The 12,480-nt window shown below is 41.3% G+C and overlaps 3 protein-coding genes across 3 annotated transcripts; all 3 read left to right on the forward strand.

The window, feature by feature from the left end:
- Positions 1-953: 953 nt before the first annotated feature.
- Positions 954-5,279, forward strand: LOC141630528 (uncharacterized). Its single transcript, XM_074443332.1, has 6 exons — positions 954-1,374; positions 2,090-3,396; positions 3,627-3,897; positions 4,027-4,591; positions 4,697-4,861; positions 5,051-5,279. Exons 1-6 carry the CDS (start codon positions 954-956, stop codon positions 5,277-5,279), a joined length of 2,958 nt encoding a protein of 985 aa, XP_074299433.1.
- Positions 5,280-6,093: 814 nt separating this feature from the next.
- Positions 6,094-6,933, forward strand: LOC141630529 (uncharacterized). The gene has a single exon (XM_074443333.1). The coding sequence runs from the start codon at positions 6,094-6,096 to the stop codon at positions 6,931-6,933; it is 840 nt and encodes a 279-aa protein (XP_074299434.1).
- A 330-nt stretch (positions 6,934-7,263) lies between these two features.
- Positions 7,264-7,596, forward strand: LOC141630530 (uncharacterized). The gene has a single exon (XM_074443334.1). The coding sequence runs from the start codon at positions 7,264-7,266 to the stop codon at positions 7,594-7,596; it is 333 nt and encodes a 110-aa protein (XP_074299435.1).
- The last annotated feature ends 4,884 nt before the right edge of the window (positions 7,597-12,480 follow it).

Here is a 12,480-nt window from a genome sequence, read left to right on the forward strand (position 1 = left end):
GATCAGGGAGAATAGAGTCCAAGGCAGCAGATTATGGAAAGAAGCCCAGTAAGACCCGGATACAAGATTCCTTGCCGTACAAGGAATTGGACTTGATTAGGGTTTTTACCCTATAAATAGCCAAAGTGAGGGAGAAAAAAGATAATTCAAGAACCATCCTACGAATACTACACATTGCGCTAGCTACATTATTGCGCCATCTCTCTTGTACTTGTTCTCATATTCAAAGCTAGTGCAATCATTGGAAGGGTACCGTCCCTTCCCGTGGTCGTTTCCCACATTGGGTTTTCCGCATCACCAAATCTCTTGTGTCGATCCTTATTTACGTCTTCAGATTTCCATATTCAGCGTTCACATAAATTATATAATTAATATACAACGAAAAGACCACATTGACCTTACTTAACCTAATTCGGTAGAAAAATATCAAAACAGTTTGGCGCCCACCATGGGACTTTTTGGTCGTCATCGTTAGTTACTTGGATATAGAATGGACAAACAAACATCATCAGCCGTGTCAGGGAGTAGCCAGCCGCTGATACCACCAAATCCTATCCAGAATCCAGTATCAACGGCTCAAACTAAAGCACCCAGACACACCTCAAGAGCCATACCTGTGGCAAAAGTCACCTTGCCTCCCAAGACTCCTGCTGTGGCGGCATACACCAAATCAGACAAGGGACCTGGAAGCTCGAATCTTACCCCACCACCAAGTCCAACGCAAACCTTACTTAGTGGCATGGAAAATCTGCAGAAGGTGATGGAAGGCATGCGGGAAGATCAAAGGAAACCAGAAGCTGATAACTACTGCTCAGAAACCTCAATCTGGCGATGCGAGGAAGATGGCGTCCATGGTGGATATCATGGGTATCCCTGTTCTTAATCTCGACGAGGGTGTACTAGAAAAGTAGGACTCTGGATGGATGCTTCGTCAGGGAGGTAAAAACATAGTTATGGAGACTATTGTTGAGGAGGAGGACCCGATGGATCTACTGAAGTTCACTCAGGATGATATCAAATCTGAGGTAGAATTCTGGAATCAATCTGTATATTGCTATATTTTAGGGACTAACTCTCCTTTGGAAGTTGTTGAAGATTATGTGTATCAAGCTTTGTCTGACTTTGGTATAGACAGGGTTTCATTCATGGAGAATGGAGTTTTCTTAGTCAGGTTTACCACGCCTGCTGGGATTTCTGCTCTTCTGAATACTGGATACTACTTTTTTGATAATAAGCCTATAGTGATTAAGCCTTGGAGCGTTGAGGTGGACCTTGTTAAGGAGAAAATTGATGTGGTCCTTGTTTGGGTTTGGTTAACAGGAATTCCTTTGAAGTTTTGGGGGAATTGTTTAATGCCCATTGCAGGACTTGTGGGTACGTTTGTTTGAAAGGATAATGCCACTGCTGAAAAAAAGAGATTGAGTTATGCTTTGGTTTTGGTGGAACTAAAGATGGACCAACATTTACCAGATAAAGTTCAATTCTTGATGAGACTGGGAATATGGTGGTTGTCCAGGTGACTTATGAATGGAGACCTGTTTCGTATTAGGGTTGTAAGGGATTTCGACATGATAAACAACAGTGTAGGAAGGCTAAACCTAAAGTCCACACAAAAGGAAAACCAAATCCTCTACCAGAGAAAAAGAAGAGGAAAGAATGGAGGCCAGTGTAAAAACAAGTGGATCCCTCTTGAGATAAACGCTCAATTGTGTTTTCTCCTGAGGGATTTCCTCCTCTGGTTAGGACTAATGTTGCCACTCCTGCTATGCATATCATGAAACTTAATAAGCAAGGGGGCTTCACTGAGATAATAGCATATGGGAGAAAAGGACCATATTCTTTCTTAGATGCTCTAAACGGCACTACTCCTGGGGGGAGGGGGGGGAGTGATGCAGAGTGGTAAAGACCCCCCTTCCCTTCCATCTCATGCATAATCTGGGTTTTTAGAATGTGAGAGGTTTAAATGATCTTAATAAACAAAAATTGGTAAAATGGTTTATGCATAATAATGGTGTAGGGTTATTTAGATTATTGGAAACAAAAATAAAACCTAGAAATCTTTTGAATAAGAATACCTCCTTATGTGAAGGTTGGAGTATTACTACAAATAGTAGTTGGCATAAAGGAAGGCGCATTTGGGTATTATGGAAACCTGAGCTTTTCATAGTTACTGTCCTAGCTTATAATGCTCAATATATTCACTTGAGAGTGGTTTCTAGGACTGATGATAAATTTTTTTTACTTACTATGATTTATGCTCATAATGATTTATATGAGAGAGTTGAGCTATGGACCTTTCTGAAGAATGTAGCTCTGACTTGTACAGAACCATGGCTTTGGGCTGGGGACTTTAACACTGTGTTGAGCCCTGTGGAGAGATTAGGAGGTCACACTTCTGAAGCTGAAATGCAACATTTCCTAGAGTGTGTTTCTCTTTATTGTGTTGAAGACCTGCAGGCTACTGGTGCTTTGTTCACGTGGTCTAACAAACAGAATCCAGTGGATAGAGTATACAGTAGGCTCGATAGAGTGATGGGTAACAATGAATGGATGTTGGAATTTGGTGATTATTTAGCCCATTTCCACCCTGAAGGAGTTTTTGATCATTGTCCTTGCACGATTATCAACAAGAAAGCTGACATGGGTGGTAGGAAAAGCTTTAAATACGTCAACATGTGGGGGAAATCTGAGTTTTTTAAAGATTGTGTGAAAAGTGTCTGGTGTCAGGCTTACCAGGGGACTAAAATGTTCAATGTTGTAAAAAAGTTGAAGGCATTGAAGCCTGCGCTTGAAGAACTAAATAAAGCTTGCTTTTCTGATATAGAGAATAGCACCTCTATTACTGCAGCTCTTTTGGAAAAACTTCAGAAGGACTTGGTGGACCACCCTGGGGATCTTGAGTTGATGCAGCAGGAGATGGTGGTGGCTACTGGGTTGAGGGACCTGATGACAGCCAGGGATAGCTTTCTTATTCAGAAAGCTAAGATCCAATGGTCACTAGAAGGTGATTTAAACATTGCATATTTTCATAACTCAATCAAAAAAAGAATGTTGCAAAACAAGGTAATGAGCTTTGAGGATAAGGAAAGCATGGTCTGTACTGAGGGGTCTCAAATTCAGCAGGCAGTTTTGGACTATTATTTGGAACTTCTAGTATCTCAGAAGAGCACAATCCCAGTGAATTATATGGTCGTTAGAATGGGCGAGTGCTGCACTTTAGCTCATTGGGAGATGTTGGATTCGGCAGTCACAACAGAGGAAGTTAAAATGCATTTATTCAGTATCCCAAAAGATAAATCTCCTGGACCTGATGGCTTTACTAGCCAATTTTACAGAGATGCTTGGGACATTGTTGGCAATGAGGTTTGTGCTGCAGTGTTGGATTTTTTTATAGTGGTAAGTTGCTTACCCAAATTAAGGCCACTATGATCACTTTCATACCTAAGACTGACAGACCAGCACGTGTCAAACATTTTCGACCTATTGCTTGCTGTAATGTAATTTACAAGACTATTTCGAAGATTTGGTGTGCCAGATTGGCTGTGGTTCTTCCTGACATCATAAGTAAGAATCAGGGTGCCTTTATTCATTGAAGGAGTATACTAGAAAATATTCTTATTTGCCAGGATCTAGTGAGGATGTATAATAGAGGAACTGCATCACCTAGATGTATGTTCAAAATGGATCTTCAAAAAGCCTATGACTCCATTGAATGGAATTTTTTAGAGCAGATGTTGACAGCCTTAAACTTCCCTGAAAAGTTTAAGCATCTGGTTATGATTTGTGTGAGGACTCCTTCTTTCTCACTACACTTGAATGGTTCACATTTTGGCTATTTTGCTGGGAAAAGAGGGTTAAGGCAAGGAGATCCCATCTCTCCCTTGCTTTTTACAATCTGTATGGAATACTTATCAAGGGTTCTGATGTATGCAACTCGGAAATGACACTTCAGATATCATCCCCTTTGTAGGAGCCTCAAGTTGACTCATTTACTTTTTGCTGATGATCTGTTGCTGTTTTGTAAAGGGGATGCTAGATCAATTATGCTTATGCTTAGAGCTTTCTCTACCTTCTCTGCCACTTATGGTTTGATTGTGAATGTGGCTAAGTCTGAGGTGGTTTTTGCTGGGGTTTCTGATGACCTGAAACATGATATTTTACAAGTCTCAGGCTTTCAAGAGGGATGTTTACCTTTTAAGTACCTTGGTATTCCTATCCAGTCAGGTAGAATCACAAGGCAGGATTGTAATATTTTGGTGGAAATGATAGTAACCAGGATAAGAGGGATTGGGGCTAGGAAGCTTAGCTATTCAGGCAGACTAATTTTGATAAATTCTGTTCTCAATACTCTCCATAATTATTGGGCCTCAATTTTTCCGATTCCTAAAATGATAATCAGGAGGATTGTTGCTATTTGCAGGTATTATTTGTGGGATGGGGCCACTGAGTATCACAGGGCTCCTCTGGTGGCTTGGTCCACTGTTTGCTGTAATAAGAAATCAAGAGGTTTGGGTGTGAAAGATGCTGAAAAATGGAATATTGCAACTATTGGAAAGCTTGTGAATTGGATATATACTAAGGCTGATAGACTGTGGGTTCAGTGGATTGATCATATCTATCTGAAGGGGAATGACTAGTCTACTTATGAACCTCCTAGTGACTCCAATTGGAATTGGAGGAACATTTGTAAGATCAGGTCTAAATTAGATGCTGGCTTTGTGAATAACTGCTGGGTAGCTGATCCTAAAGGCTACTCAGTTGGGTCTGGTTATACATGGATACAGGATATACACCCACCTATGTCCTGGTATTCTGATGTCTGGGATAGATGGAGCATCCCTAAACATGCCTTTATAGCCTGGTTAGTTTATCATAGGGCACTCAATATCAGAGAGAAGTTACATGCTATTGGAATCTGTGACTCTACGGATTGTGTGCTATGTGAGGCAGGCATTGAAACACATTCCCATCTTTTTGAAGACTGTTTATAGAGCAAACAAATATTGGGACAGATTGAGGTATGGTTGCAACTCAAATTGCACTCTGATAGGAAGTACTCTCAATTGCAGCAACATGTCTGTAGAATGGCTAAGCTGGCCTGCTGGTATAGCATTTGGATGGAAAGGAACAAATGTAGGATGAACTTCCAGCTAACAATGCCAGACAAAATTGTGAAAGATGTGCAGAGATCGATTCATGCTCGAACCAGTCAGATGATTATGCAACCAGTTACTAGTCATGATCAGCAGTGGCTCTCTTGTTTAGATATCTTGTTGTAGCTGTGACTAGTCTTAGAACTTGAAGTATTGAAGTTGTACTTGAATATTAACTATTTGATTAATGAAAACTCTCACATTTCACCAAAAAAAAGAAAGCAGAAGCTGAAGCAAAGAGGAGGACAGGGAGCTTTGGGCACAGATAGACATTTTGAGACAACAGTCCAACACACCAGCAAGCACGAAGCATGAGGATTAGGCCCCAATAGTGGATCTCACCCAAGGGGCATCAGGAAGCAGGAGTCGACCGCGGCAGATTCCAGCCGAGCTAGTAACAAGATTAGATCTAACAACAGTATCAATGGGAGGAAGGATAGCCCCACAGGGATTAGGATATCTCACACCGGATAGCTGGCAGCCTGCCAGCCGCACAGAGATAGTACCAGGTAACATCCCAGTTAATAACTTTGTTATAACTAACCAGACACCTGGCACAGGATCCGCACGCAGTCCGCAAGTAAGCTTGCACCAAGAGAAGCTCGTGACGTTAGCCCCGCTAGGTAATACGCCACACCAGAATCCCATGGAACTAAGGCCTGAAAACAACATCCAGGATGAGCAGGCGACAGACAGATGCAGCCCAGACTCGAGAAGCTTAACCAACAAGCAGTATCTAGAGCTAAGGGAGATGTTGAGTTGGGTCCCAGGAATGCCACCTCCACTTGAGAAGGCACCGCCTGACAGTTATGCCAACTCACCATTCATGGATGCAATATCAATCGCCACCATGCCAAAGGGATTCACCAACCTAAATATGACTCTCTTTGATGGCACAACGGACCCCTTTGATCACGTGAGCTAGTACAAACAATAGATGATGACAGTAATAGCCATTGGGCATGTAAAAGAAGCCTGTATATGCAAGGGGTTCGGGTCCACGCTGTCAGGGCCAACACTCCGATGGCTCGTAAGTCTACCTAACAGATCGATATCCACATTTGCCAATTTGGTAAATGCGTTTACTCAACAATTTGCAAGCAGCCGGAAGCCACAAAAGCACCCTGGCGATTTATACCGGATTTTTCAAGGCGCCAACGAGACCATTGGGGAATTCAACACTAGATTCAATAATAAAAAGGTGGCAGTACGGGAGTGCGACGTGTCAACAACAGTGAAAGCATTCAGAAGGGGATTACACCATGAGTCAGACCTATATAAGCACCTGACTATGCACCCTTGTCATAGCTTCGAAGCGGTACAAGAAAAGGCATCAGCTACGATTAGACTAGAAGAAGACATCCTAGCTAAAGCCAGCATACCAAGTACGCCAAGCATATCCAACAAGTTGGCCATGGAAAAGACAAGCAGAAAGCAGTCCACCGGAAAGAAGGAGGAGAGATATAGGCCATATGGTAGGGGAGTCAACAAAATCGATAACAGAGAAGAGATTCAACAACTCCATACGCTGGCAGAATATGGATTCACCACTGGCCTCAGAGAAATCCTAAAAGCACTCAAGGAGATGGGAGACGGGGTAAGGTGGCCTAGACTACCAGTAGAAGGACAATCATGGCGAAAAGACAGCAAGAAAAAGTGTGAGTTCCATCGCGACATTGGGCATAATACGGAGGATTGCTATACTCTGTGCAGGGAGATCAAGCGCCTGTACGAACAGGGGGAGCTGAGCCACCTATTACAACGTGGGGGCAATCAGTAGGATAAGGTGGGCTCCGTGAAGCCCGCAACACCGCCTACATGCACCAAGATAATAAACGTGATAACAGGCGGCTCATACTTGAGCGGATTGACATATTCGGCAGCTAAGAGACGTGCTACTAAAACTAAGGGAGACAGACCAGAGACTTCTTGCAGAGTTTCCCACAGCGACCTGCCTGCTGTCGCCTTCGACAAAGAAGATATACACGAAAGCCAGGAACATCACGATGCACTTATCATAACATTGTCAATGGCTAATTGCACGGTTAGAAAGGTTATAGTAGATAATGGTAGCTCAGTCAACCTAATCATGCTGAAAACCATAGAGAACATGGGGTTCAGCGAGAAAGACTTGCAGAAGAAGACCATCCCGCTGGTGGGGTTCAGTGGAGAAACAGCTAACTCATTGGGAGAGATCGTGATTCCAACCCATGCAGGAGAAATCAAGAAACAGGAGAGGTACTTGGTGATAGATGAACCATCTACCTATAATGTTATCCTTGGGAGACCATGGTTGCATCTAATGAAGGCAGTCCCCTCAACGTATCATCAATGTGTGAAGTTCCCCATGCCCTGGGGAGTGGAAACAATACGAGGAGACCATGAGGAAGCCAGAGGTTGCTATAAGAAGGCATTAAAGTGCACAGCTAATCCTCCAGCATAGCAATCATAGAAACAGCGCGTCCAGGACGAATACATCGAGCCCCCAGCCGAGGAGCTAGATCAAATCAACCTGGACAAGCTGTACCCAGAGAGAACTGTACTAATAGAGGAAGGATGCACACGAGACCTCAGACAGCAACTAATCGAATTTTTGCAAGCCAATATGGATTGTTTCGCATGGTCCAATGATGACATGATAGGAATAGATCCATCTATCATAACACACAAACTCAGCGTAGACCCAGGATGCAAGCCCATCCAGCAGAGACGAATAAAATTCGCAGCTGAAAGGAATAAGGTGATCAACAAAGAAGTAGATAGCTTGTTAGCAGCAAACAAAATTAAGAGAGGTAAAATATCCAGAATGGCTCTCAAAAGTGGTAGTAGTGCACAAGAAGAAAGGAAAATGGAGAGTGTATGTGGACTTCACTGACCTCAACAAGGCATGTCCAAAGGACCCCTTCCCACTTCCACATATCGACGCGATAGTGGATGCGACAACTGGACATGAAATGTTAACATTCTTGGATGCCTGGAGTGGTTACAACCAAATCAAAATGGATCCAGCAGATCAGGAGAAGACATCATTCATGTCTGAGAGGGGGATATATTGCTACAACATCATGCCCTTCGGCCTGAAAAATGCGGGATCTATGTATCAAAGACTAGTCAACTGGATTTTCAAGGAACAAATAGAAAGAACCATGGAGGTGTACATTGACGATATGGTGGCAAAATCGAAGAAGGCCAAGGATCACATGCAGCATCTGGTAGGAACCTTCAGCACACTTAGATAATACAAAATGAAGCTTGACCCTTCCAAATGTACCTTTGAAGTTTCATCTAGAAAATTCTTGGGCTACATCATGACTCAAAGAGGAATAAAAGCCAGTATGGAGCATATTAAGGCAGTGTTACAGCTAGAGTCACCAGAAAAGCCAAAAGATGTGCAACGGCTATAAGGCAAGGTGGCAGCCCTGAGCAGGTTCATCTCGAGATCCTCAGAAAAATGCAGGCTATTCTACGACATATTGAGATAGATCCAGAAATTCGAGTGGACCACAGACCACGAGCAAGTATTCAGGGAGTTGAAACACTACCTCAGTACCCCGCCGTTATTATCGAAGCCAGAACAGGGAGAACCACTGTTCCTCTATCTAGCTGTCACAGAGGTAGCAGTAAGCGCGGTCCTAGTCAGAGAGCAGGACAAGGAGAACAAGCTAGTCTACACTATGTAAGCAAGTCTCTGCTGCCATCACTTGTAATTGCATCTTACAAACTACGCTCTTACTTTCACTCCCACACCATATATGTTTTGACCAACGACCCTCTAAAATCTATAATGAGGAAGCCTGAGCTGTCAGGCAGAATATCAAAATGGTCCGTATACCTTAGTGGGTACGACATCAGGTATGACCCAAGAATGGCGATAAAGTCGCAGGCATTGGCAGATTTCGTATCAGATTTCAGCCCAGCTATCCAAAACCTGGCAGATAAAGAAATCATAACCCTCAAAGGGAGCAAGGAGGTAGAAGTTTGGCAGATGCATATTGATGGAGCCTCCAACCAAAGGGGGGCAGGTGCAGATCTAATCCTGCGATCTCCACATGGAGATCTGATAGCACAAGCAGTGCGTTGTGAATTTAAGGCGACTAACAATGAAACATAATATGAAGCTTTAATACTAGGAATGCAGCTAGTTCTGGAATTGGGAGTCAGGAACCTGTAGGTATTCAGTGACTCCTTACTTATAGTCAACCACGTGAATGATGAGTATGTAGCCAGGGATTCAAAGATGATAGCCTACCAGAAAGTGGCAAAGGAGCTTAAACAAAAATTCAGAGATTGCAAGCTCAAGCAAGTCCCCAGAGACCACAATATGGAGGCTGATGCCCTAGCAACCCTGGGGGCAACGTTCAAGCCAACAGAGCTGGCTAGCATCCCCATCGCACACGGACTGGAACCATCGATCCAGAAAATAGAGGAAGCAGATAAAGGAGAAGTTGAAGATCAGCAAGATGGAGTGACAGTTCTGTCAAACACAGAAGACTAGTTAGATAACCAGTTAGATGACCAGGACTGGCAAACGCCTTGCCTAAATTGGTTAAGGCACTGCAAGCTACCAGATGACAAGAAGGAGGTAAAGGGCTTTAAAATAAAAGCCTCCAGATTCACACTAATTGACAATATGCTATTTAGAAAATCACTGGCAGGACACTAAATCATTCACAGAGGTAAAAGATAAACAAGTAATTTCTTTTATCAAGCGCAATATCATCTGCAGGTTTGGTATCCCATCATAAATCATATGTGACAACGGATCACAATGCGTGTCAAATGACGCAGAAGGATACTGTGCCAGATGGAACATCTCTCTGAAAAAGTCAGCACCCAAGACTCCAAAGTCCAATGGGCAAGCTAAATCTAGCAATAAGATCATCATGGATAACTTAAGAAGGAGATTGTGTTAGGTTCATATACCTATTATTAGACTCCTCTAATAGTGAACTAATTAACTTGTTAATTATTTGTTCTTTAGATCTAGTGCATGCATAACCGAATGAAAGATTTATAAGTAAAACAATGTTCCTTACATTGTTGGTTGGTTCGAAATTAAGGGCACAAGTAAGGTCACCTTCCTTCACTTGTTCTTGAGCTTATAATGATGGATGATCCTACTAAGACTCCAAGTTTAGAAGCCACTCCAATAAATTGCACCCAAGATGAATCCCAAAAATTCCTACTAATATTAACTAGATATATAGTAGAAATATTACCTTAATAATACTAATATTCTTATATTACTACTTCTAGTAATAGATTTAGTGTATTAGTATTTATTGAGAGCTTTGTTGCATTTGCATGTGAGGAATTATTAGAGAGAAATAAACTAAATTAGCAAAAACAAGAAGTAGTAAAATGAGCAACCAAATGCTCCTTTTATCTAGCCAAAACCGGTGGCTTTTGGACAAAAGAGGAATCTTTTGTCTTTTGTTTTTACTCTTTGTTTAGTTATAGGTAGAGTGTAGGATTTAGGTTTATAAGATGTGTCATAGATATGTATCTATCACACTAAGTTACAACAAGTGAACAAGACAAACTAGAGCATCTTTTTCTCTTGTCTTTGGCCGAAATATTGGTCCTTTTATGGACCATTTTTGCCTTTTGTCATTTGTCCCACAAATGCTTATAAGTCATATGTTTAACTATCTTACATATTTAATTATTAATGTAATCATTTAACACTTAAATATTACAATTAATAATATAATATACACTCCACTTTTTGAGTAGTATACTACCATTATATCAATATATAATGGGTCCCATAATTACTAGTTAGTTAAAATTACAACTTCTTGTAACTTTAAATAACTAATTACCTCTACCTCAAAACTTATATTAATACCTCAACTAATTTAGTAATATAACACTTAATTACTAAATTTAATCTTTATTTAATCACATTAAAATAAGACGCAAAATTGCACTCCCATAATTAAGGAATTAATTAATTCGTATCGCATACAATTAATTAAATATCTATTTGGGCCTCATCCTATAGGTGTGACCTAAAGGGATCAACTGACCACCACCGTCACACGACAGTAATGTCAAACTCTAGTTAGCCAATCATTACCGATTAATGACGGTCAGTCGACTGTATAAAGAATCATCCCTCACGCATTCTTAATATGAGATTTATTAATGATATTTAAATCATGTGATCGCACTATTGTTGAGGACACATTTCTCAACAATCTCCCACTTGTCCTCGACAAGTGTGCGTCACCAATTCTCTTGTCCTATTACAATCTCCCACTCAATACAAGGTGTCTTGCAGGTCGTACTTACATTTGATCATATTTTGAGTGGTTTTCTCGATCTGGAGATTAACTGTCTGACCGGAATTATCTATCAAAGATACCTTCCGAGCGTGGCCACGCATTTCCAGTTAACTACTCCTCGAGTGGCCTTGAGATTTCAAACAACCCTGACAAGGGGTGGACAATTCCTATCGCCCTATTCCCTTCGTTCAGCCACAGTCCATCATAACCCAAAATATACCCAGTTTGACCTCATTTACGAAATCGTAGAGTATAAATCAAAGCTAATTAGAAGTTGTGCTAACTAGGGCGAATAGTCTCTAGTCAAAAGAATTGACTCATAAGAATACTATAGTAGCTCTTGCCACGACCAGGCTTTATGAATTACCAGAACTCTATAAGCGGTCCGCCCGACATTGTCCCATACGACCGCCTATGTGATCGACTAGTCATCCCATATGACTCTATGGCACTTGAACTTGCCATCAATCGCATCACACTCTAGTCACTTGGAGACGTCACCTCATATAAGTAACTAGGGGAGAATACCATGTCAATCCAGTTCACTTTAATGGTGTTCAATTTGTCTCTACAACCCATTTGGATACGACAAGGTAGCAGGTGAGTTTAATAAAACTCAAACGATAAATGTGATTATCACATATGAACAGTCAATACACTATTACTATTTCATATTTTATAATCTTCAGTGTTGTATAACATTAGTTAAAATGCAATGCAAGCTTGGCAAGTGGATATACCTGATATCCATATATTCCAACCTTTTAATTGCTATTTCCTTCCATTCAATGTCATCTCTTAATGACATCAATGTCATCTCTTAATGACATGAATTTCTCTAAGTATATGTCTAGACTTCATACTAGACCTGAGCTCTTTAACTTGAAAGAAGCTCACACTGTTATCGCATAACTTGTGATAAAGTCATTTGTAGAGGGATTCTACGTTGACCATTTTATCACAACTTACTTAGATTCCTTTTGTAGAATTTGCAATGTGCGAAACTAAAACACATTTCTTAGTTTCTTACTCCTTTG

This window comes from Silene latifolia, chromosome Y (assembly GCF_048544455.1).
Source record: "Silene latifolia isolate original U9 population chromosome Y, ASM4854445v1, whole genome shotgun sequence".
NCBI classification, from domain to species: domain Eukaryota; kingdom Viridiplantae; phylum Streptophyta; class Magnoliopsida; order Caryophyllales; family Caryophyllaceae; genus Silene; species Silene latifolia.